The sequence below is a fragment of the Pempheris klunzingeri genome, chromosome 22 (assembly GCF_042242105.1).
Source record: "Pempheris klunzingeri isolate RE-2024b chromosome 22, fPemKlu1.hap1, whole genome shotgun sequence".
Lineage (NCBI taxonomy): Eukaryota > Metazoa > Chordata > Actinopteri > Acropomatiformes > Pempheridae > Pempheris > Pempheris klunzingeri.
Genome location: NC_092033.1, coordinates 15,974,954 through 16,000,219, shown reverse-complemented (window position 1 = coordinate 16,000,219; position 25,266 = coordinate 15,974,954). Strand labels below are relative to the sequence as shown.

The 25,266-nt window shown below is 42.5% G+C and overlaps 2 protein-coding genes across 5 annotated transcripts in view; one reads left to right on the top strand and one right to left on the bottom strand.

The window, feature by feature from the left end:
• LOC139221960 (NXPE family member 3-like) overlaps positions 1-25,074 on the bottom strand; it is a 40,718-nt gene extending 15,644 nt beyond the window's left edge. The window contains exons 1-5 of one of the 3 annotated variants that reach the window (XM_070853910.1): positions 24,610-25,074; positions 23,872-24,167; positions 19,581-19,651; positions 19,064-19,267; positions 18,380-18,980 (exon numbers count right to left, since the gene is read on the bottom strand). In XM_070853910.1, the coding sequence (XP_070710011.1) occupies positions 18,427-18,980; positions 19,064-19,267; positions 19,581-19,651; positions 23,872-24,167; positions 24,610-24,786 (1,302 nt within the window). In that variant the 5' untranslated portion in view covers positions 24,787-25,074 and the 3' untranslated portion in view covers positions 18,380-18,426. Of the gene's footprint in view, positions 1-18,379; positions 18,981-19,063; positions 19,268-19,580; positions 19,652-23,871; positions 24,168-24,609 lie in introns of those variants that run through there. The other 2 variants (XM_070853908.1, XM_070853909.1) reach the window with 2 other exon arrangements.
• LOC139221955 (NXPE family member 3-like) overlaps positions 1-25,266 on the top strand; it is a 265,241-nt gene that overhangs the window by 182,782 nt on the left and 57,193 nt on the right. The window lies entirely within an intron of this gene.

Below are 25,266 nucleotides of genomic sequence, written 5' to 3'. Positions count from 1 at the left end.
AGATCTCGGAGGGGACGCAGCTGGGTCCGAGTCTGCGTCCGCGGCGCCGCCGGTGCCGCTGCGCGTCCGCGGGGGGGCGGTCCGTCCTTCTGGAGAGGAGGCTGGAAGGATGGGGGAGGAGAGGGGGGCAGAGCAGAGCAGAGTAGAGCAGGGGGCGCCTCCAGTCCTCCATCCACCCATCCATATAAGGATCAATTCATCAATTATAGCAGTCATTTCACTGAATTATGTTTTTTGTTTTTTATTTATGCCAGATAGAAATTAGAAGCTATTGTTGATCATTAGAATAAAAGGTCTCCCTCTCATAATTAGGCGAGGACATACATAAAGGTATGTGTTCATTTCTCATTAGACTTTTTGTTCAGGAGCAGCAGAATCTCAAGGTTCAAGTAGAAAATTGCATTGGTGGAAGAAGTACTCGTACACCAAAAACAACGAAGAAGTCCTGCACTCAAAATCCTCTGTCCTCTTCAGTATTAGTGCAAAAGGGTTTTTGGCTAAGTTGAAGCACCAAAACACTGCACACCCACTTCACGCCCTGAGGGTGATCAATAGCCGTGCCTTCAGTCAGAGACTGATTACACCAAGGTGTAATTCGGAGAGACACAGGAAGTCTGAACCTCTTTTTATTTATTTATTTATTTATTGTATTTTAACTGTGTGGTTTTTTGACTGTTTTGTATTATTTGCTTGCACTGTTGATGTATGTCTGCTTGGAAAGCTGCCGTGCTATTGTAATTTCCTGTTAAGGATTATTTAAGTATCTATCTATCTAAAAGTAGAAGTGCTGGTTCTGTAGTCAAATGTCCCCTGTGACTGATATATTAGAATATGACATTATTAGATGCAACAAAGCATTTTACCGTTTACTGTTGCCTCCACCTGGAGGTCAGGTCATGAGAAATCGTCAGGGCTCCGAGATGATTAAAGGAAGAGGAAAGCCAAGTTTTTGCCATATTGGATAGTTTGGACTTTTTTTTTTTTTAGCCGCAAATGGTCATTTAAATGAAACCACGCGAGGATTGTTAGATGGGGAATGTGTCTTTGGTGGAACTGCTAGTAGGACGCAGACATCTGACACATCACAGAACCAAAATGCATTGTATTTTGTAAGCTTGCGATGTTTTTGTGTAAATTCTTAAACTACAAGTTAAACCAGTAATTGTAGCTGTCCGATGAATACTGTAGGTCAACGTGCTGTTTCCACATTGCCTGATGATTCTTTTGCTCAATAGGACCACTGGACTTGCAGGGTACCCATCCTGCCCAGGCGAACATGCAGTTGAAATCAAGTATTTAAAAGCTCTTACTTTACTTATGTCAGTTGCTCTTTGTAAGAGCCATTTCTGTGCGTGTGTTTAAGTTGTATTGCATTAGAGTCCTTTGTTTATTTTTGCTGTGAACTCAATGTGCCTGCCAACATGAAAATGATAATACAAAAACGTCCTTATAAGCTTAGAGAGAAATGGAGGGCGAAAGCATGTGACGTTTTTGAAATCCATGGTTGCCGGGCTGGCTTTAAGGACATCGTCAATTTCACTGAGTACCAAGTCAAGATTGTTTCTGATCCAACTTTTGGTGATATCCAAGATACTCCTGTCATTGCAAAAGGAGGCAACAAGGCACAGTTGCAGCAAAGGTCACAATTCAAGAGAAATAGTTTCGCAACTGCTGTCTTTATGTCAAATGAACCGGCCGTGAGTGTAAATAAAAAAAAAAAGCATCCAGACTCAAACACAAAGCCTAAATTCCTTTGTTTATTTCTGCTGTGAGCTTCCCACCACTTGGGGCATCCCTGCTTGTGAGAGGGCAGATAATCAGCCAGGTGATGCACCCAGGTGTGGCTGATGAAGAGAGGCAAACAGTTTTAGACCGTGACGTGGTGTGGTGTGTCAGGTTTGTTTGTTTAATTCAGAATTGATAATCTGCTATTGGAAACTGGAACCGAAGAACATAAACAATAAACAGCACCATATTGTGGATTAAGCAGCGGAGTGGACATGTCCAAACATCCTCGCCATCAGCTACCAGGTGCCCCTGATCGATTGGCGAAAAGGGGTCACTACAATAAGTCTAAACCTGCTTCATTGAGGACAGCGCTGGATGCTGTTGCAGGTCGAGCGGCTTTCTTCTTTGTTTGGTTCCGGAGCTACTGGAGCTGCGGTCAGTCAGGAGGAACCAGGACGTCAGCACAGCGCACCTGTATGCCTGCCAACACTGAGGTATGTGTAGCTCCACACTACATGGCCATTGAGAGGGTAACGTTACTGGTGAACGTGTGCACACATCTTTACGCGACTGTGCGCATATGCATATGACAAAGACTGATTATTTGCATAATCATGAACATTAAAGAAAACGAGATTGAGACTGAACTCTTAAAAGAGACAGAAAAACAAGTTGATCTAGGAGCAAGTGTGTGTGTGGGGGGGGGGATCTCTCTGTGAAAAAGCGCTCTGTTAAATTGACAGAAAAGGCCATAATGGCAAAGGTTGAAAAGCTGCAAAAAGAGAGAGAGTAAATTAAAAAATGCAGTCATTCTTAAAAACATGATTGTTAATTTGATGGGTGATAAAAGCTTTGTAAAAGAGGTGAAAAGTACATTTGCGAAATATACTAAGCTGTGTGATGAAGCTGCTGCAAACCATCAATCTTTATTGAAGTTTTTGCCACCAGATGAGTTTGAAAAGAATGAAACATGGTTTAAAGCAAAAATGCTATCTGTCAATGAGTTCATCACACTGGTAAACTAATGGTTGGTTGACAATAGAAGTTGCTGAGGGTGATGAGTTGGACAGAGGGCCTCAGGCAGAAAGGAATGAAGTGGATTCCCAAACTCTTCATACAAATGTGGAGCCTTGGACTGAGGGAATTAATGTGGAGCCTCAGGACAGCATTTCCAGTGTAAAATCCAACACTTCTAGATGTTCAAAGAGTTATGTCTCAAAGTCCAACAGGTCTACCACATCATCTGCCCGGCGTCAAGCGGAGGCAGAACAGGCTGCGCTCATGGAGCGTGCTGCTGCACTTGAGAAAAAGCATGCTTTGGAGGAACAAGCAGAGCAAATAAGGAAGAAACAGGAACAATTGGAAATTGAAACACAACTGGCAGCATCTGCTGCAAAATTGGCAGTGTTAAGTTCCTCACCACAGAGCAGTGTGGCAAGTAAACACAGTGAACGTTCAGATGGAATGGCATCTTATTTGAGGCTCAAGCCTCATTTAAAGCTTTTCGTCCCAAAGGCAAAGCTGGAAGTTGCTCCCAAGCAGGAAGCATCTGTCAACACACAAGCACATCACACAAATGTAAATCTCAGTGCTCAAGCAACACCTTTTCAAGGCAATGAAGCTCTCTACCGTTTGTTACACAAACAAAATGAAGTAACAGAACTACGTGTCTACTTTTAATGGAGATCCTTTGCAATTTAGGGCTTTCATGAGTGCCTTTGAGCAATGTGTGGAAACCGAGCAAAAAGGAGACTGCTTGTACTATTTGGAACAATTCACTTCGCCTAGAGAGCTGGTTCGCAGTTGCCAACATTTACCATCAGACAGAGCTTATGATGCTGCCAAAGATCTTCTTACCAAACATTTTGGAAATGAATTAAAAATCACAGCTGCCTATGTGAACAAGTTAACTGAATGGCCCACTGTTAAGGCAGAGGATAAAAAAGGCCTGCAAGCCTATGCGTTGTGCTTGGCTGAATGCTGCAACGCTATGCAGGAGCTGTGATATTTGGATGAACTCAATATGCCTGCCAACATGAAAATGATAATACAAAAACAAGAGAAATGGAGGGCGAAAGCATGTGACATTTTTGAAATCCATGGTCGCCGGGCTGGCTTTAAGGACATTGTCAATTTCAATGAGTACCAAGTCAAGATTGTTTCTGATCCAACTTTTGGTGATATCCAAGATACTCCTGTCATTGCAAAAGGAGGCAACAAGGCACAGTTGCAGCAAAGGTCACAATTCAAGAGAAATAGTTTCGCAACTGCTGTCTTTATGTCAAATGAACCGGCCGTGAGTGTAAATAAAAAAAAAAAAAAAAAAAGCATCCAGACTCAAACACAAAGCCTAAATTCCTTTGTTTATTTTTGCTGTGAGCTTCCCACCACTTGGGGCATCCCTGCTTGTGAGAGGGCAGATAATCAGCCAGGTGATGCACCCAGGTGTGGCTGATGAAGAGAGGCAAACAGTTTTAGACCGTGACGTGGCGTGGTGTGTCAGGTTTGTTTGTTTAATTCAGAATTGATAATCTGCTATTGGAAACTGGAACCAAAGAACATAAACAGCACCATATTGTGGATTAAGCAGCGGAGTGGACATGTCATTTACACGCGTTGAAACATCCTCACCATCAGCTACCAGGTGCCCCTGATCGATTGGCGAAAACGGGTCACTACACTCTTCTTTCTTTACAGTGTATCTGCTTGCTGGAGGGGGGGGGGGGTGTTGGACTATCCAATGTGACTACCTACACCCAGGCGTATGTATGAAAGAGCATGTTTTGTGTTGAATGTACCTTTTACACTTGTATTTAGCACATTATTTAAACCCACACTATGATCTTTTCCTAAACCTAACCAAGTAATTTTGGTGCCTAAATCTAACCAAACTGCAGCTGAAAACTCAATAGAGGAAAATTTAAATTTCTATAAAGAACAAAATAGATTTCTAGGTAGGATGTGAAAGTCCTGTATCCAAACCATTTAGCCACCACATCTGTCTCTATTTATGGAATTTTATCATCACTACGTCGGACATAATCAGACAACCATTATTTGTCTATTTGCACCCAGGCCAGGCACAAATTGACACTCTGATTGCTCAGATCCACCGTTGAATTCCAATGTGTTATTTCCCTGGATCTCTGCACCTTATGTTAATCAGTAAAGGACTGCGGTGTTTGTTTCACAACGGGCAAACAGTAATACCTCATTAGGTGTAGGTTCCCCTTGTTGTGCTTTAACAAGTGGTAATGTTCAATTTGGCTATCAGAAATAATTAATGATTATCAAAGATAATTAATAATTATTAAAATAAATGAACTTTGATTAAAATCCACCTCGATTGGGGCACCACCTCGAAAAACGAGGAAAAGACAGCCGTTTTAATTGATTTAGTCTCATAAAAATACTAAACTATCAATTTGGAATTATGTTTTATAATTAATTTAATAATTACTACCAAAATTACCACATTGATAGCTAGCTGAAGGATTTTGGAGTTCTTGACAGTGTAGAGGCTGGCAGTGTCCACAATTGTACAACATTAACGGAGACAGCAAGTATTAAAACATTTATTAAAACAGAGCAAAATTCAGGGACATCATTTGTTATGCATTAAGGACTTGTACTTTGGTTGTAAGTACGGCTGAAGCAGAGTAGGTGTTAAAGACATCTGCTGTTGCAGAAACAAAATCAATCAAACAATCTAACTAAATCTCTATGACTAAACTAAAATAATATGAGTGTAAGAGTGTGTGTGTGTGTGTGTGTGTGTGTGTGTGTGTGTGTGTGATAAGGCTGAGGAATGTGAGATGGGTCCCACAAAGGTGGGGGAGAGAGACCAAATGGTGATGGCCAGACCCCCTGGGGTGTGGGTCAGAGGCAGACAAAGGAAAGCTAAGTGCTGTTAGCTTAGCCTTGTCCCTCAGTGGCCTGTTGCAGACTGTGTGTGTGAGAGAGATAAAGGTGCAGGTTAAGACAGGATGGTTAGTTTGTAGGCTAACATCAACTAAACTTAATGGATGCACAGTAATCTACAACACATCACAATAATCAAACTCAATGAACATTAAAGCAAGTCAATACATTAACAAGGGTAAACCATGTATGCAGTAATGCTATGCTAATTATGCCCAGTTAGAGTTTGTTACCAGTCCTTAAAGGGGTAGGAGAAGTGTCCTTGAGGGTGCTGCTTTCTCAGCTTGTTGCTGGAGGAAAGGTGTGGTTCGTGTCCGTGCTGTGGTTGCAGGCTGGAGGAATCCGGTCGCTCCTTTGTTCCTGTTAGTTAGCAGCTCTGTGCTAACTTGCTGGTGTGCTCCTGTTGTTGGTTCTGGTTATCAGCTGGCAGACTCTGGGTCGTGCCTGCTGGCGCTGATCTGCTTACTTCAGGCAGGACCTTGTGTCGCTACCATGAAGGAGGTGGCTGCTCTGGACAGACCACACTGAGGCAGAGCTTAGCTGAGTTGAGCTGGTCTCTCCTCTTCAGGAAAGGTCAGGAGAGCTGGTCTCTCCTCTGCAGGAGGAGAGGGAGCAGGAAAGACCTGGTCTCTCCACTTCAGGAGAGACGATGAGAAAGAGAGAGAGTTCAGTGGGGGTGAACTGGTTTTGTGGGCCTGTGGTCGTAAAATCATGTGTCCCCTCCGGCCAATGGTGACAGTGGAGCTGGGCGCGGGGGTGATTTCACACCTATCTGTGAAACTGGGGGGCATTGGGGAAAGGAGCCCAATAGTTTTACAGACAAAGAAACATGCGGTCTTCACATGTGCCATTCACTGTATAGTGAAGCCCAACATCCCCCCTGCCATCAGGATGTCACCTGATGTGGGATGCTGATGGGATAATTGTGCATGTTTCGGCCATTGTTCATTTTTGTCAGTCCAGGTGAAACAAGTTGGTAACTACTGGGCAGTTTGTTATCCAACTGGGCATATGCTGAATCTATCTTGGCTAAGCTAGAACAGACATACGTTACAAAACAGTTCTTTATACACAACAATGACATACTGCATCCTAATAACCTGTGTTTCTCAGTTGTTAGTGAGGGTTAGTGGGAACAGGAAATGTCAGTGTGTTATGTAGCAGAGATAGAGGCACCTAAAATGACAAAGTCATAACAGTGTGTCCTAAGTGTGTTTTGTATGATCTTACTGACAAAATATGAAGTTGGTCCAAGTGTACTTGGAAGTTGAGCAGTGGTGTTGAATCCAATCAGAATTTAGGCTTTCAGTAATGTTTGTTTATTACTGAGTGCTCAAATGAGTTTGTTGCTGTTGCTAACAAATTCAAATTTGCCTAAATAACTGTAGTGAAGGTGAGGTAGATTGGGTGTCTGTCATCTGGTCAGTGCTGCCATGACCAAAAGGAGTGAGCTCTGGAGCTCTTACTCTTTCGTGGCTCAGGGCTGTAACGCTCCTGGTAGCCAGAGGGAGAGAGACATACAAAGTCACTGTCCGTGCCTTGTTCTGAGCTGCAGTCAGAGATGCTGTAGTCATCATCTGACCCGTACGCTACCTGGTCACTGTTCCTTGCCTGGATTTCTGCGTATGGCAGTCTCCTGCTCCTGTGCTCGGAGTGTCTATCCCTGGGCAGTGGACGGACCTGGCGGTTACGCTCAGTGTCCCTATGTGGTCTTTTGTCACCCCCCTTTCGTTGGTTGTGAGGGTGAACTTTTGGGGCAGCTGACCCATCTGACACCTTGGTGTGTGAGCTGGGTGGCTCACTTGTCCCCCCTCTTGCTTTGGAAGAGACAATAGTTTCCCAGACTACCTGTGTCATCTTCCGGATCTCCTGCAATGAGGGGTCACCTTCCTGTGTCCTGAGTACAACGTGAGTACGCACACATGGGTGGAGGTTTCTCAAGAATAAAGCTTTGAAGGTGGAGCTTTCTTCTAAGCCTGGTGCATTCTTTCCCTGGAAATAGGCGTGTCTCAAACGTTTGTAGTACTCTTTCGGATGCTCACGACGGGCATGCTTAATTTGTAGGGCTGCAACTATTGCTGTGGTGTCGTCAGTAGCACAGGAAAATTCTTCTGTCAGTGCTTGACGTAGCAATTTATACTCATTTCTGACACTGGGAGGTCGTGACTGTATAAACTTGTGGACCGCTTTAGAGCTGGTTTTCCACACAAGTCTAACTTTCTCCCTTTCAGTTGCATGGGGTAAGTCAATTAAGTTGTAGTCTAGCTCCCTGAAATAGTCCTCAACTTGGTGATCACAGTTATCTGGATCAAACCTGTCAATGCTTCTAGCTAGAAGCTCAAGCTCTTCAAGGCGGGGGCTCTGTGAAGGCGAGACTAAGCTAGTGTCATTGATATGTAAATCATGCCCTACACTTCTCTGTGGTGGAAGAACAGGGGCTGAACAGCGGCCACTCTGACGGTGATGCAGAGAGGAGGCTGAGCAGTCCTGGACTGTTCTAGTCCCATCTTTGGAGGAACAAGCATGGAGAAATGTGTCGTGCAATGACATGAATGAGGGACTTGGGACGGAATATCTTCTAGAAGATATGCTAGACAACTCCTCTCTGTCTGCTTCAGAGGAATGGGAAGTCAGGTGGCTCTGAGCTCGGTCTCTCAGCGGAGGCTGAGGAGCTGACTTCATTCCCAAGAACTTGTGTTCAGGTGGGAATAATTCATGTCCTCTGTTTGGGGAAAAACTGAACCTGTCACTGGTAGAAGAGTGTGAATCGGAGTAACCGGAATCACACTGGCTGATCGACTCTGGTCGGGCCAAATGTTCTGACTTCAGTCTATACATTTCTTCTTTCTGCGAACAGAGATCTAACTCTGCTGTGTGCAGGTCTTCTAAGTAGCGCAGGGCTTTCTTATTAGCCATCTGAACCTCATGGAAGAGGCTAGCATTTTGCGCTCTCAGGATTTCTACCTCCTTCTCTATGGCTGCTCTGCTCTGAAGGGCGAGGCTGGTTTGCCTGTGGAAAGTCAAAAGCAAGCATTTTAACAAGGAGCCCTTGGATGCAGTCTGTGCATCACACCTGTTGTTGAGTAGGGAGTCTATCTCTTCTGTACACTCACTGAAATTCAATTTGTTAATGAATTCGGGGTAGCCAGGCTTTAGGCTCTGTGCTAGGGAAGAAATAAACTGCTCTACACAGGGGTTCTCCATTGTTGCCTGAAAAGGGGTGAGGTAAAACAAGTTATAAATGCGATGAAGCAAAGTGGTTGGCTGTGGTGTTGCGGTGGCAGACACCTTGAAGCGTAGCTTGGGGAATACTACTAGCCTAACACTGTGGTGGCCTACACTAGAAGGTAGCTATACACTATCTAGTGGAACTGGTGGGGATAGCAAACTGAGGCCAATTAAGGTAAATGCAGATTTACACAAAATAAGTTTACTCACCAAAATTTTGACTCTCTAACTGGAATGCACGGCAGTAACGGTCAGGAATGTCTTTTTAAGTTACTCAAGCTGGAACACGTGGCAGTTGCAGCTAGGTACTAACTTCACAGGGCTGATAGCACGCTGTGGCTCTCTCTCAGGCTCTATTTCTTAATCAGGCTGAAATGCACGGCAGTAACAGCCAGGTTCAAGCTCTAAGTTCACAGGGCCGGTGGCACGCTGTGTCTTAACAAACAGGAAGCACTTTAGTTAACAGCGAATGGACAGATTGCATTGAATGTGTGACATTCAAATGCCGAACCAAATTCTTCCTACAGGGTAGGTTTACCTGAAAGGTTAGCAGCAGTAGCAAGCTCTAAATGTAACACTATGGGGCTTTCAATGTTTGCTTTCAAACATAGGCACCAGTATTAGCATTAGCTTTAGCCTTAATTCACAGTACACTACACTAACTCTTCAAATTGTTTTTAGTTTAATTTAGTTAGATTGATTTTCACCACAATGCACTTGAAAGTACAGCTGGAAGTACTTCTGTGACTGACTAGTGGTTAAAAATGATAATTTTGCTCGTTTTAAAGTTTTTTCAAAAATTTTGGTTTTGACCAAAATTCTGCTGAAAATTAATATTGTACAAATATGAACAATTGCCAACAGTACTCTGCCTCACACGGGGCACCATTTGTTGTGCTTTAACAAGTGGTAATGTTCAATTTGGCTATCAGAAATAATTAATGATTATCAAAGATAATTAATAATTATTAAAATAAATGAACTTTGATTAAAATCCACCTCGATTGGGGCACCACCTCGAAAAACGAGGAAAAGACAGCCGTTTTAATTGATTTAGTCTCATAAAAATACTAAACTATCAATTTGGAATTATGTTTTATAATTAATTTAATAATTACTACCAAAATTACCACATTGATAGCTAGCTGAAGGATTTTGGAGTTCTTGACAGTGTAGAGGCTGGCAGTGTCCACAATTGTACAACATTAACGGAGACAGCAAGTATTAAAACATTTATTAAAACAGAGCAAAATTCAGGGACATCATTTGTTATGCATTAGGGACTTGTACTTTGGTTGTAAGTACGGCTGAAGCAGAGTAGGTGTTAAAGACATCTGCTGTTGCAGAAACAAAATCAATCAAACAATCTAACTAAATCTCTATGACTAAACTAAAATAATATGAGTGTAAGAGTGTGTGTGTGTGTGTGTGTGTGTGTGATAAGGCTGAGGAATGTGAGATGGGTCCCACAAAGGTGGGGGAGAGAGACCAAATGGTGATGGCCAGACCCCCTGGGGTGTGGGTCAGAGGCAGACAAAGGAAAGCTAAGTGCTGTTAGCTTAGCCTTGTCCCTCAGTGGCCTGTTGCAGACTGTGTGTGTGAGAGAGATAAAGGTGCAGGTTAAGACAGGATGGTTAGTTTGTAGGCTAACATCAACTAAACTTAATGGATGCACAGTAATCTACAACACATCACAATAATCAAACTCAATGAACATTAAAGCAAGTCAATACATTAACAAGGGTAAACCATGTATGCAGTAATGCTATGCTAATTATGCCCAGTTAGAGTTTGTTACCAGTCCTTAAAGGGGTAGGAGAAGTGTCCTTGAGGGTGCTGCTTTCTCAGCTTGTTGCTGGAGGAAAGGTGTGGTTCGTGTCCGTGCTGTGGTTGCAGGCTGGAGGAATCCGGTCGCTCCTTTGTTCCTGTTAGTTAGCAGCTCTGTGCTAACTTGCTGGTGTGCTCCTGTTGTTGGTTCTGGTTATCAGCTGGCAGACTCTGGGTCGTGCCTGCTGGCGCTGATCTGCTTACTTCAGGCAGGACCTTGTGTCGCTACCATGAAGGAGGTGGCTGCTCTGGACAGACCACACTGAGGCAGAGCTTAGCTGAGTTGAGCTGGTCTCTCCTCTTCAGGAAAGGTCAGGAGAGCTGGTCTCTCCTCTGCAGGAGGAGAGGGAGCAGGAAAGACCTGGTCTCTCCACTTCAGGAGAGACGATGAGAAAGAGAGAGAGTTCAGTGGGGGTGAACTGGTTTTGTGGGCCTGTGGTCGTAAAATCATGTGTCCCCTCCGGCCAATGGTGACAGTGGAGCTGGGCGCGGGGGTGATTTCACACCTATCTGTGAAACTGGGGGGCATTGGGGAAAGGAGCCCAATAGTTTTACAGACAAAGAAACATGCGGTCTTCACATGTGCCATTCACTGTATAGTGAAGCCCAACACCCTCCAAGAACATACCTTACCCATCTTTTCTCTCTCTATGTGTGTGTGTGTGTCAGTGTTAAATTCACAATATTTCAAGTTGATGATTAACTCTCTGGATGAAATATGTGCAGGGTAGTCAACAGCATATTTCTGAGGCCTGCAGCCCCTCTGGCAATCCTGATCTTACATAACTACAGCTTTCCATCAGCTGTAAACACGCAGTCCGACCAGAACAGTTGAGCTGCCAGGAATCGCTGGATCAGCACCAAGTGCTACTCTGATTTCCTGAAAGATTTCGTTCCTTCCTTCTTTCATTCCCAACTGCTGCAGGGAAGAGACCCTACCCCTTCATGCTATGTCAACAATGCAATCTCCCTTTGAAACTAACTGGATAACAGGAGTACAGAACAATCAGCTCTCAGAGACATCTGCATTTCACACCAAGGTAGTTTGTACACCTGGGATAGTGAAAAAGTGAAGTCCTGGCTATGCTAAGACGTGTCACACCTTTAACCCTCTGCTCATACATCAGTCGCAGTCGTGCAAAACGGACACCCGTATTGCGCTACTATCTGTCTGTTTAGTTTTGGTGGCTAAGCTGATGTCACACATCTTCTGCTGTGCAGAGAATTGTGGGTCACAACAGCCACAAAGCATGCTGTAGCTATTTATCGTCCCCCAAAACCTAGTTGTAGCTTATTAGTTCATGTCTCTGGTTTTATGTCCTCTGTTGCTCTTAGTTAAGGCATAATCTTATTGGTTGGAAATTTTCATATTCACGTGGACGACCCCGCTAGCAGTTTCGTTTTTGAACTTTTAGGTAGTTGTGAATCTTTTAACCTCAAACACATCCTACACGTGATCAAGGCCACACTCTTGATTTAGTTTTTACTCTGGGTTTGCTTGAAAGTTTTTGTCTCTGATGACAGAATGGTCATGTTTGATATTGACACTTCAAGAGGCAGCTCCTTCCCCAAAACGTACCAGTCACTCTCAAACCCTGGCTGAGAAATCTGTTGATTATTTCTCCTCTGTTTTCTTTGCGTGACGATATCATCACATTATCTTTTGTCATTTACGTTATCATGATGTAAATGACTTGATCAGTTCAATGTTTTACGCTCGTCAGTTTTAGATTTTGTAGCTAACTTTGTGGTTCGTCTCCAGTTGGTTTTATTTATTTATACATTGTGTTTTAATTGCTGTTATTATTGTAATAATACGAAGGTCTTATGGTTTATTGCTGCAGGGGTTTGGTTTCAGGTGAGGCTGTGTGAACAAGAGAACAAGAGAGCAGGTGATCAAATTGCAGCCGAAATGACAGCTGGGGGAAATTTTAAGCTTCGGCGGCTATGAGATGATCACTATAGAGGCTACTGAAGTCTCCTGTGATGTTAATTCAAACCACAGTGTGGCTGCATATATCTTTCTTCATGAGGTTTTTATTTTTGCAGGTTTTAAAACTGGGTGTACTTTACAAGCCATCAGGAGCGCAAGGGCAGATAATTGAGGAAAAGATCCGTCATGTCTGGAAATCCTCATAAAGATGAGGAAGCTGTGCGAGCAACTGCTGATAAGTAAAGCCCTTTGTTTAATAGTTATTATACGATAAACTTTATTGTCCCCTTAAAGAAATGAATGCCATTCTACATTTTACACACTGAGTTAATAAACATGTGACATGGAATTCTGGCTCTATGGCTCATAGCATGCTCGTAATGTTTAGGATGTTAATAGAAGAAAGCATGAATGGGTTTTTTAAAATGTTTGAATCGCTACTTGGGTACTCTTTATTACCTGCCAAAGGGTATAAGTGGTTTGGAAGTAGAGTACTGAATGCATATTTGTAGTGGCCACCAGGTGGAAAAAAGTCTTCTATTAATTTAGAAATGCTGCAGCAAAATAAGAAGCAGTACTTGCCTGTATACTTTGTGTGGCTGGAGGATTCTATCCAATGAGGCACAGATCAGGGCCAGGACAATATGGTAGACACCAGAAAACGTTCCTTGACTGAACCTGATTTTGAACACAACTATAACATGGGGACACTTGAGGAGGTCTCCATGTACACCAACTCCAAAGGGGAACCACATCAGCCGCACAACTTATACCAAGTTCAATAGGCTAACCAAATAAGTTGTTAAACAGCATAAAACATGGCCAAACTGGATAAAAGCCAGCGTTTGGCTTCAGGTTAGAACATCTACAAGAAAATGACACATTCTAATGGTTCTACCATCCCTGAGACAAAGTAACCACAATGAAAATACAGTCACACTGTGTGCTCGTCTGAACTCACAGGATGGAATGGACCTCTGCTATCGATATTAAAACAGTCCAAAAAGAGGATCTTACACAACAGTCGATGGTCTATTCTGGTCTGAACATGATAATTCATCGACATAGTGAAGCAGAAGAAGTAATGCTGTTCTTTTCTTTATAACATAGCAATAGAAATACAGAATAAATAGAGGGTCACATGCTGTACATCATATAATATGTATTGTCATATCACTCTATGTTAAGCAGGATGGTGATGATGAACTAGTTAAACAGTGGTATAAAACATTTTTTAAAAATGAGGTGACTTCCGCCCAGCACCCACACAGCCACATTTCACAGCTCCACCAGCTTCTCCGCTCTGATAAGGGCTTCTAAATGCAAGTGTGATTATGACCAGGACTGAGGGGGATTGATACGGAGGATGAATGATTACATTATCACTGCCGTGTACACCGACTATTACACACCTTATCAACAAATGTAAATCAATAGCATCCTGACGTAAATAAGTTGAGTTTTAAATGGGCTAGAACAGATATGAAGTATATTTAGGAAGGTCACCCTCTGCCAAAAGTTATGTGTTCTGTTCAGTGTAAGAGATATGCTCGTTCCTTCAAATGGTCTTTGAAGGGTTCGCAAAATCCAACTCCAACTGTGCTTCTGCTGCACTGTGTGTTCTTCAAATAAGCTTCCTTAAGAACATGGCTCCATGGCCTGTGGTTTAACATGTATAATTTCACTGAATGGCTAATTTCTTATGATAAATTATCACAGCAAACATGTTTCTCGTAGAGGCGGATGATGTATGATTTAAACATTGGCCTTAAAAAAAATTTGTTATTGTCATCAGTGAACTGTTAAGTGTGTACGGTGTAGTTTTTTTTTGTTTGTTTTTTATCAAACATCTAACAACATGAACAGTAGCCTTCATAAACAGTAACAATGGTTATCACCTGAATAATTATAGAAATAATTAAAGCTGCAAGCAGCGTTGGAGGGCCCTCGCACCTTCGTGCACGTCGGGTTGGACGGCGGCTTCATCCTGTAGCCGGACGCCGACCCTTCCATGCCAAGCTCAGAGTTTTCATGTATTTCGGACAGTGCATCAAGGAGTCACTTCGTGTGTCCCCTAGGTGGCGCTAGAGAACAGCCACTAATCATCTCCTATATTTCAGCATATGAAGTGTTGACTACACCGTGAAAATTTCATGCAAATCAAATGATGATTGGCACAAAAGTCTTACTTCCTGTTGCCACTAGGTGGCGCAGTGACTGTGGTCACTAACTGGCATGTAGGTGTCTTCAGAATCAGAATTACTTTAATAATCCCCAAAGGGAAATTGCTTTTTGTTACACACAGCTCCAAAAGAATAAGAATAAACTTCATACACAAAGTAAAATATAAATATATAAAAGTATGAATAAAAAAGATGTATTAAAAAATTATTACACAGAGGTAAATTCCTGCACCAGGTGAGTCCAGAGTCTTATAATGATACTAATAATAATAATAATAATAACAATACCACTACTAATAATACTAATAATAATACAGGCCAGGAGTTTTATTAATGACAAGTTTGGAGCAGGTTGGATAATGTACACTGAAGATACAACAATTTCCTGCTTGGCGAAACCTCAACCTCAATAAGTGAGCATCATCCATATCTGGCCTCTATCTATATGTGGCTTCCTGGACAGAAAAGAGCACAACGGGCAGGTCCACACACTTCACAAATCCCAAATGAACAGTGCTAACACATATCATTTAATGACTCATGAAAAGTAAAAATATATGAAGATATAATAAATGCAAAGAAAAAACAGTGAAAAAGAGAAAACGAGTGGAGGAACTTTGATAAAGTTACTCCTACAGGACACAAATGCAAAACACCTGAACTCAAACTTCTACCTGTATATTATCACACAACTTTCTGAAAAATTATATGTTACCATATTTATGGTAAAAGCAGTCTCAAAGGTACAATGTTCCATGCTGTCATGTTGACCCATAGGAGCTGGGGATCAAACCGCCAACCTTCTGATTGAGGGACGACCCACTCTACCACTGATCCACAGCCGCCCATGTGGTCACACTGGGGAAGCGTGTGAAGCTGCTTTCTCAGACTCCACTGCTGCTCCTCACTTCTAAATGCACAGGACAAAGTGCACGGAAATGATTCATGGTGTTCTAGCACCAGACTTTCTCTAAACGTTGGTGGCAGATGTGGGTGAGCAGCGTTTCAGCCTCCTCCTCCTCCATGAGTCCACAGATGGAGGTGTTTCTAAGTACCTGGGGGGGTGATGAGGTGCTTTAGTGACACCAAACACATTTCTGGGGCTTGTTGAGTTGGAGGGAGGAGATGTCAGATCTATAGCCTGAGCTGTTGTGGCTTTCCTGGAGAAGTGTTGTCTTAAAAATGACAAACTCCTGGGGACAGGGACCGACGATGCCTCCGTCATGACGGGGACTAACAATGAGCTCCATAAAGTGCTGAAGGAGGAGTGTGGCCTCAAAGATCTGGTTCTTACTCGCTGTGTGTGTCACTCTCTGCAGCTCGCTGTAAGTCATGCTTCCAATGACACCACCCCCAGTAGTGTGGAGCACTTGGTACGGGAGACTTAGAACTGCTTTTCAGTGTCTCCAAAGCGCAGGGAGGCCTACAAAGCCATATATGAGAGCATCAACTGTGGGGAGAAACCCTTCCAGATAACCAAGTTGTGTGCCACACGGTGGCTCTCCATTGAACCAGCGGTTTCACACATTTTGGACCAGTGGGAGGTGCTTAAAGTGTGTTTCACATTCACCAAGTCCAGTGAACACTGCTACATGGCTGAGGTTTTATACTCCATGTACATCCATCCATCCATTATCTATACTTCTTATCCGTCAGGGTGGTGGGGGAGCTGGAGCCAGTCCCAGCTGAACTGGTCGCCAGCCAATCACAGGGCCACATACAGAGACAGACAAACACTTACTCTCACACTCACACTTACGGGCAATTTAGAGTTATCAATTAACCCAGCTCGCATGTCTTTTGGATTGTGGGAGGAAGCCGGAGTACCCGGAGAGAGAGAGAACCCACGCTAGCATGCAAAACTCCACACAGAAAGATTCCAGGTTCAAACTGGGATTTGAACCTGGAACCTTCTCGCTGTGAGGCAACAGTGTTAACCACAGCACCACCATGCTGCCCCCTAGTCCATCTACAGTGATCCTCAAATGTTGTCCAAAAGTCCCAAACCGTACATTGGTTACCTTCTTGAGTCAAAGGCAGCTGAGCTCCACCTTGAGCCTGAAGAGAAGAACAGTGTGAGAAAGCGGTGTGTAGCCTTCACCATCTCCCTCTCTGATGAGCTGAGGGTGAGACTGCAGGACAACACTGAAGCATTGCAGTACATGTCAGTTTTCAATGTAGAGGAAACTCTAAAGCACAATAAGAGCCTGGGAGAAAGAGAAAAAACTAGCCAAGCTCCTTGGCTACTCTGCTGCAGAGATAGACAAGATTGTCCAGCAGTGGCGTGGGCTTCTGGGCTGAGATTTGGACAGCCAACAGCTACTTTCCTTACTGAGGAGTTGGCAACACTGGTCATTTCCTCGATCCGAGAAACGTTGCACGAGTTCATTTCACAGTGCAGGTAGAAGTTTTGGTTCAGGTGTTTTGCATTTTTGAGGACACAGCTCCCCCTTGTGTCCTGTAGGAGTAACTATTTATCAATATTCCATCCTATGGGAAAAGGTGTAAAGTCTTATCTTATCTTATTGATATAATTTCATACTAAAATGCTCAGATCCAGTGATGTGGATCTCAATTTTATTAGGATGTTTTTATTTGAAAGCTGCAGAAAATGTAATGACATCTATTTTTTATATCATTGTGGTAATTTAGTGTTTTACAAATCTGTCGGGACTCGGCACGCCCAGCTTGATATCGGGACATCTGGTCACCGCAACCCAGCAGCCAGCTGGTTTGGCAGAAAAACTGGAAACAGCCTAGCCTAGCTCTGTTTGAAGGTAACAAAATTCATGTACCAGCACTTTTAAAAGCTCAATAATAAACTAAAACTAGCATATCTAGTTAGTGTACAAAGGACAATTTGAGACTGTGAGGCAACTAGCAAAGACTCCAGGGAGCCACTTTACCACAAATTGTTGCCACTTTTGTTTTAAACTGAGACAAAAGAGAAATAACATGTTAACTGAAAGGGAGCAGGCTTTGGGCATAAGCCTGTTATTTGTGCCTATTTTTGTCCTGATTGCTATGTGAAACAACAACAACCTTAGAGCTTGCAGCCTTCGTGTAGCTAGGTTGATGAAGATTTGGATCATGCAATAAGAAAGGCCTGCCTGGTTACCTGCCTGCCCCAGTGAATGGTCATAAATGTTTGTACTTAATGGTTTTTGTGCTAAGCTCAGCTTACTGTCCTCCTGGTTTCATCTTCATGGTTAAAGGACAAATACAAGAGTTTTATCAATCTTCTGATCTAATCATGAAGAAGAAAGTGAATAGATGCACTTCCCAAAATGTCAAACTATTCCTTTACACTACAGTCAAATAGTAATATTTCCCCAAAAAATAAGTGGTTCAAGTTCCAGTTGATTCATGAAAACTGAAAGTGACCAATGTGGATTTACAGAGGGTTTCTAAGTCGATTCTGAAATGACAGGATTGTTATTGTTTCCAGAAACCACAACACAACTTAAAAGAAAACTATGATAAACTGCAGTGACCACATTTTACCTTGAAATACACGTTATCTCTTAAAGGTAGACAGCAGCTGGATGGATGTCCTCATATTTCATCTTATTGTAATTAGAACCCCATAGTATTGGTCATAGACAACTAGTCACCCTTTTGAGGGCATATGTAGGACAAAATTACATTAATCATATTCTTTATGATGGGAGGTAGTGGATGGAGGTCGTGTGGCAGGTGGTGGGCCAGGGTCATCTCCCAGGCGTTCAGTAGATGAACATTCAGACCTCTGAACATGGCTCGGAGCACCTTGTCTTGCAGCATTGAGTACCAGTCACTGTTTGTTAGTGCTGCAGTAAGCGTCATACCTTTGGGGTTCCCTGTCCGGATGATGATCACTGTGCCTGGAGCCCTGTCCAGCAGCCGGACCACTGACCTGCGGATGCTCTGCAGCCGCCGGATATACACCTCCATAGGGAAACTGCCAAAGTGAGCCCAGATGCCAAAAACTACGACAGTATTAGTGCCTCCAATTAAATCATCAAGTTCATTAGCAATGTGACGCAGCTCACTGATTGGGACAGGGGCAATACGGATAGGAGTACCATGAAAGCGATATTTCACTAAAATGTTGTTTGCATAGTCCAAAGCCATGTAAGGTCCAGTTTTCTTCGGGTTGTGCAGGTTAAACTCCTTAAGATCTAAACATTTGACAGAGGGAACAGATTAGACTGCAGTGTGAACAAAATCAAACTGTTGACAGAAATCTCTGTGGATCAGCTACCTGGTAGTACTGCAGTGAGGTATTCAAAAAACTGCCTGACGGTGGAGTCTCCATACATGTGGACCACCTTGCCTTTCAGACACTGACTGATGGCAGAGCTGTTGAATTGGCGAACTGTGGTGCCATCTAGTGCTCGCCACACACCCTGGTAGTAATAACCAGAGAGTCCAGAATTCATACTGCTGTTCTGCACCTGTGGTTGGCCTGAGAGGAAATAAAAGGGCAAGGATAGTCAACAAAACCTATTAAAATACCTAAACAAAGGTATCTCCCAAACCTATGTGTTACAAATTCATTGTTTTTGTTTAAGACTTCCAAGAGAATAGATATAGATATAGCTGGTGCTGCATCAGGAACGTTTAGCTTAATGCTCCATCTTTTCAAATTGGCCAGAATACATCTCTCTTCAAAAGAAAGGGATAAAATGTTTTCCTCTCTGCTTGTTTTACTTTCATTGTCCGTATTACATTCAGTTTTTAATTATTAGAGGCAGCAAAAGAAAAAAAATGTGCTTTACCTTCCCCTTTTGGGAAAACAGTGACACTGGCAGGTCCTGAGGCCCGAATGGAGACTTTCATATTGACACCACTGAAGAAAACAATAAATTATTTCTTACACTCATTACAATGTAACAACAGAAATACAAGAAAGGAGTACAATAACTGATATTGTTGTATAAATAGAACCTGTGACTATGTGTAATGTCGAGGATGTCGGTCGCAGTGATGAACGCACAAATAATTATCACCAGACTATGTAGTTCTTCAGGACTCTACAGAGCACTGTGGAATTTAAGCATATTCAGAGGGTCACATACTGTAGTGTAAAAGACAAGTGTTGTACTTAAAGAAATCCAAATATGTAAGCTGCTATAAACACTGTAATAGTGTAGAATCACTGGAGTCACAAGAAATATGCTGGTGTGAAGTGTTTGAACTTTCTGATAACGTAAGGATAGAATAAAAGGGGACACTAAAACTAAAGTAGACAGTCACTCAGAATATAGTTTATATACTCTTCACGATGGTTTGTATGTACTCTTCACTGGACCAAAAAAGTATAACTGTGTGTGATCCTCACTCATTGCCCCTCACTGTATCACATGTATGCTGTTGACGTGGCATAGAACCAAGGTTCTAAGCCACTAGGCCAGATTTATAGTTATTTTAACAGTGCGCAATGGATCTGAGAACACTTTGGCTAATAGATCAAAACTTCAAGTCAGAAAAGTGATCAGGAAAGTCAATCTCAGCAGTCTTCAGGAGACAGAGTTCAGAGCAGCAAACAGTCTTTTAATGCCGGTTTTTAAAGGGAGAACAGTCTATCTGCACAATACATACAGTCAGAGCTCTGAGCTCTCACATACAATACATCAGCTTATACAGTTGCAAGAAAAAGTATGTGAACCCTTTGGGATTACTTGGATTTCTGCATAAATTGGTCATAAAATATGTTCTGATCTTCATCTAAGTCACATCACTAGACAAACACAGTCTGCTTAAACTGATACCACACAAAAAATTATAAGTTTTCATGTTTTTATTGAACACAACATGTAAACATTCCCAGTGCAGGGTGGAAAAAGTATGTGAACCCCTAGGCTAATGACTTCTCCAAGAGCTAATTGGAGCCAGGAGTCAGCCAACCTGGAGTCCAATCAATGTGATGAGATTGCCCTATAAAAAACACACACCAGTTTTGAGTTTGCTGTTCTCAAGAGGCATTGCCTGATGTGAACCATGCCTCGCACAAAAGAGCTCTCAGAAGATCTACGATCAAGAATTGTTGACTTGCATGAAGCTGGAAAGGGTTACAAAAGTATCTCTAAAAGCCTTGATGTCCATGTGTCCATGGTAAGACAGACTGTCTACAAATGGACAAAGTTCAGCACTGTTGCTACTCTCCCTAGGTGTGGTCGTCCTGTAAAGATGACTGTGAGAGCACAGCACAGAATGCTCAATGAGGTGATGAAGAATCCTAGAGTGTCAGTTAAAGACTTACAGAAATCTCTGGCACATGCTAACATTATTGTTGACAAATCTACAATAAGTAAAACATTAAACAAGAATGGAGTTCATGGGAGGACACCACGGAGGAAGCCATTGCTGTCCAAAAAAAACATTGCTGCACGTTTGAAGTTTGCAAAAGAGCACCTGGATGTTCCACAGCACTACTGGCAAAATATTCTGTGGACAAATGAAACCAAAATTGAGTTGTTTGGAAGGAACACACAACGCTATGTGTGGAGAAAAAAATGCACAGCACACCAACAACAACAAACCTCATCCCAACTGTGAAATATGGTGGAGGGGGCATCATGGTTTGGGGCTGCTTTGCTGCCTCAGGGCCTGGACGGATTGCTGTCATCGACGGAAAAATGAATTCCCAAGTTTATCAAGACATTTTGCAGGAAAACTTAAGACCATCTGTCCGCCAACTGAAGCTCAACAGAGGATGGGTAATGCAACAGGACAACGACCCAAAGCATAGAAGTAAATCAACAACAGAATGGCTTCAACAGAAGAAAATACGCCTTCTGGAGTGGCCCAGTCAGAGTCCTGACCTCAACCCGATTGAGATGCTGTGGCATGACCTCAAGAGAGCGATTCACACCAGACATCCCAAGAATATTGCTGAACTGAAACAGTTTTGTACAGAGGAATGGTCCAAAATTCCTCCTGACCGTTGTGCAGGTCTGATCTGCAACTACAGGAAATGTTTGGTTGAGGTTATTGCTGCCAGAGGAGGGTCAACCAGTTATAGGTTCACATACTTTTTCCACCCTGCAATGTGAATGTTTACATGTTATGTTCAATAAAAACATGAAAACTTATAATTTTTTGTGCAGTATTAGTTTAAGCAGACTGTGTTTTTCTAGTGATGTGACTTAGATGAAGATCAGAACATATTTTATGACCAATTTATGCAGAAATCCAAGTAATCCCAAAGGGTTCACATACTTTTTCTTGCAACTGTATTCTCATGAGGTTCCACCTGGTTTCCTTTCATCACAGCATCAAAATAACCAATCTAGTTATATTGTAACATTACACCATTATAATCATTGGTCAGGTGTCGGTAGTGTAACATTACACCATTATAATCATTGGTCAGGTGTCGGTAGTGTAACATTACACCATTATGTTTCTTGACCAGATGGGACTTGGGTGATGTATCCTTGAGTTGGGATTGTAGGGACTTTCCAGCCACCTGCACTTGCACCATGCTTTTCCTTTTTTATATGCTATGTTGTATACATTTTACACCAATATTTCTCTGACCTACCTTGTTCTTATTTTTTTATTCTAAGCTCTCTCCTCTTTTTACACCCTTATTTCTTAGCTTCCTTTTGTTGCCTTTTTTAAAAATTATAGTGTTGAATGTAAGTGCGCTTGTTTTAACATAGAGTAAATATGTGATACAGTGAGGGTCAATGAGTGAGGGATACACACAGTTTTACTTCAGTCCAGTGATGAGTACATGTAAAATCATAGTGAGGAGTAAATGTATTCAAACCATGGTGAAGAATATAAGTCATAGTCAGACTAATTACTAAAACTTCAATCAACATAACATCCTTCAGCATATATGTAGCTGTTCTAGTGTTTACTCCATTATTTCAATAGTTCCAGTGTTTAAATCAATATGGCAGCCTGCAAACTTCACTTCTTTTAGCGCAACACTTGTCTTTTTTACACTACACTGTATGTTAAAACAAGTGCACTTACATTAAACACTGTCATTTTTTTTAAAAAAAAAGGCAGCAAAGGAGAGTTAAGAAATAAGGGTGTAATAAAAGGAGTAACTTAGTTTGGAAAGATAAGAACAAGGCAAGTTTAAAAGATACTGGTGTAAAGCTTATATAGCGTAAATTTAAAAAAAGGGAAGCATGCCCGTGCAGGTGCAGGCAGCTGGAAAGTCCCTAGAATTCCCACTCTGAGGATGGCAAAGTTTAGGCCCCAAAACTGACCAATGAATATAATGGTGTAATGTTGCAGGATAAATCGATTGGTCATTTTATGATGTGACGAAAGGAAAACAGGTGGAGCCTTTAGGGAATATAAGCTGGTGCAATGTATGTGAGAGCTCAGAACTCTCTGACTGTATATAATGTGCAGATAGATTGTTCTCCCTTTGCTGCCGGCATTAAAGGTTTGTGCTGCCTTGAACTCTGACTCCTGAAGATTACTTGAGCTCAACTGCAGAGACTGCCTTTCCTGACTCCTTTTGACTCATTTTTTTAAGACCCACCTACTTAGTTTTTCTGACCAATTGACCCCTGCTAAAAACAACTTTAAATCTGGCCCAGTGACCCTGAACCCTGGTTCAGAGCCACATCAACACCCCTAGAAAGAACCCAGAAAACTAGAAACCTTTTGTAGGCACCAGCAACCTGAGCAACCTAGTTACCAAAGTGAAGGTGTTAACTCTCACACATTTTCAAATCATTTACTCAACTGCTGTGGGCAGGGTAGTAATACAAAAAAATGTCAAATCTTCTGAATGGTTTATGTTATTGCACCACATTTGGTGGACATGTGTGACCATGGCAAATTTGGTGCCATTGGGCCAATAAGTGGCGCTGTAGCAGCATCATCTAAGTATAGATTCTTGTTACTTTGTGTTCAGATCGACCATTGGGTCGCTGCACTAGTTGTCTTTGAAATATTAAACATCTCCACATTCAGTATTTATTGCCTGTACTTACAAACTCCTGAAATTTTCCACCAAAGCAATGCGTGGGTAACACAGTATGTATGTATTTATTAGAGGTCTCACAAGTCAGTCCCGTCGCTCTGCTCACTCACCTTTGAAAGAGCTTCTTCTCCTCGGCCTCAAGAGTATGTCTATATCCTCCCATGTAGTGGTTGATCCTGGCATCACAGCTCAGTTTCTCTGGCTTGTAGCAGAACCAAGGATCGCCTGTACGGATGTCAGTGTAGTTGCACAGTGGCTGTCGGGTTGGACGCAGGCAGATGTCACAGATGGTAGTTTCAGAGAGTGAGCCTAAACGAAAGATGCTTTTGAAGTAAACCCTATCAGGCTGTTTGCTGTTTAGCCTGTGCAGCACTGTGACAGCCTCTCTAGGGTGAACCAGCGTCACCTGATGAGACAGAGAGTTTTCATTTAGTCCAGTTATGTTCATTCATATCAGTACAGACAAAGAAAGTCATCCATCCATCTATATTTCTATTGTCAGTACTATAGTTGCTTTTATTATTATTATTCTCTCTCTCTCTCTCTCTGTCCAACCTGGTTCTGTACTGGTTGTGTTCTCTATCTGATGCTTGCTCATGTGGGGATTCTTGAATCGAAATGGAAGCTTTGAACATGAGCCACTTGGATTCTGAAAGCTCCACGGGACGTCTGGGAAATTCCTCCGTAGGTGGGAGTTGAAGACATCACGGATGGGGTCTCAACTACACTATACACTATAATTGACCTGTGTCAGTTCGAGGGGTGGGACTTAGTGCAGGGTCAGTTAGAAGATAGATTAGAAATACCTATAGTACAATCACATTTAACATGATGGTGTTTAGCATCACCTGAACCTGTGCGCTTCCTTCCCACAGTAAAGTGAATACAGCAGAGTAGCTGCCATTGAGATGATCCACCACATGTCCAACCACACCTGCAACAAGCTTTGGATTGTGCAGCCGAGCGAGTAAGACGTCTCCCCCAGATTTCTTGGGATGTCCCTTGAAGTCATACATGTTGATCATAACCTCCAGCTGATCCCCTACATGCCACTGTCCTCCTCCTCTCTGTGGTGGTAGAATGATGAAGTTGCTGTGGGCAGGATCAGTGGTGTTCACCAGAGAAAGAGGAGTTGGCAAAACTGGAGTTTCAGGCCAAGTAATGGAGTCTAGTAGGAGGCGTTCCTCCTGAGCGTCCTCAGGGGACAGTGGCTGGAAGGAGCAGAAGCCTTGATGCGTGTCAGGGACAGTGGAAACTCTTTGGACAATGATGGTGGCGTTTATGGAGGAGTTTACTTTATGCTGAAACTGGCAGGGGGTAGAGAGAGAGAGAGAGAGATGGTGCTAAAATTAAACAATTAAGTAAAAGAAAATTAACTAAATAAAACAGAAAGGCCAAGATAGAAGATTCTTCCTGCTTCAAAGCACAACATAACTATTTGAATATTTTGGGTGCTTGATGAGAAGTGTTGAGCTGTTAGCTGCAGGAAATTTCTTCCCTGACTT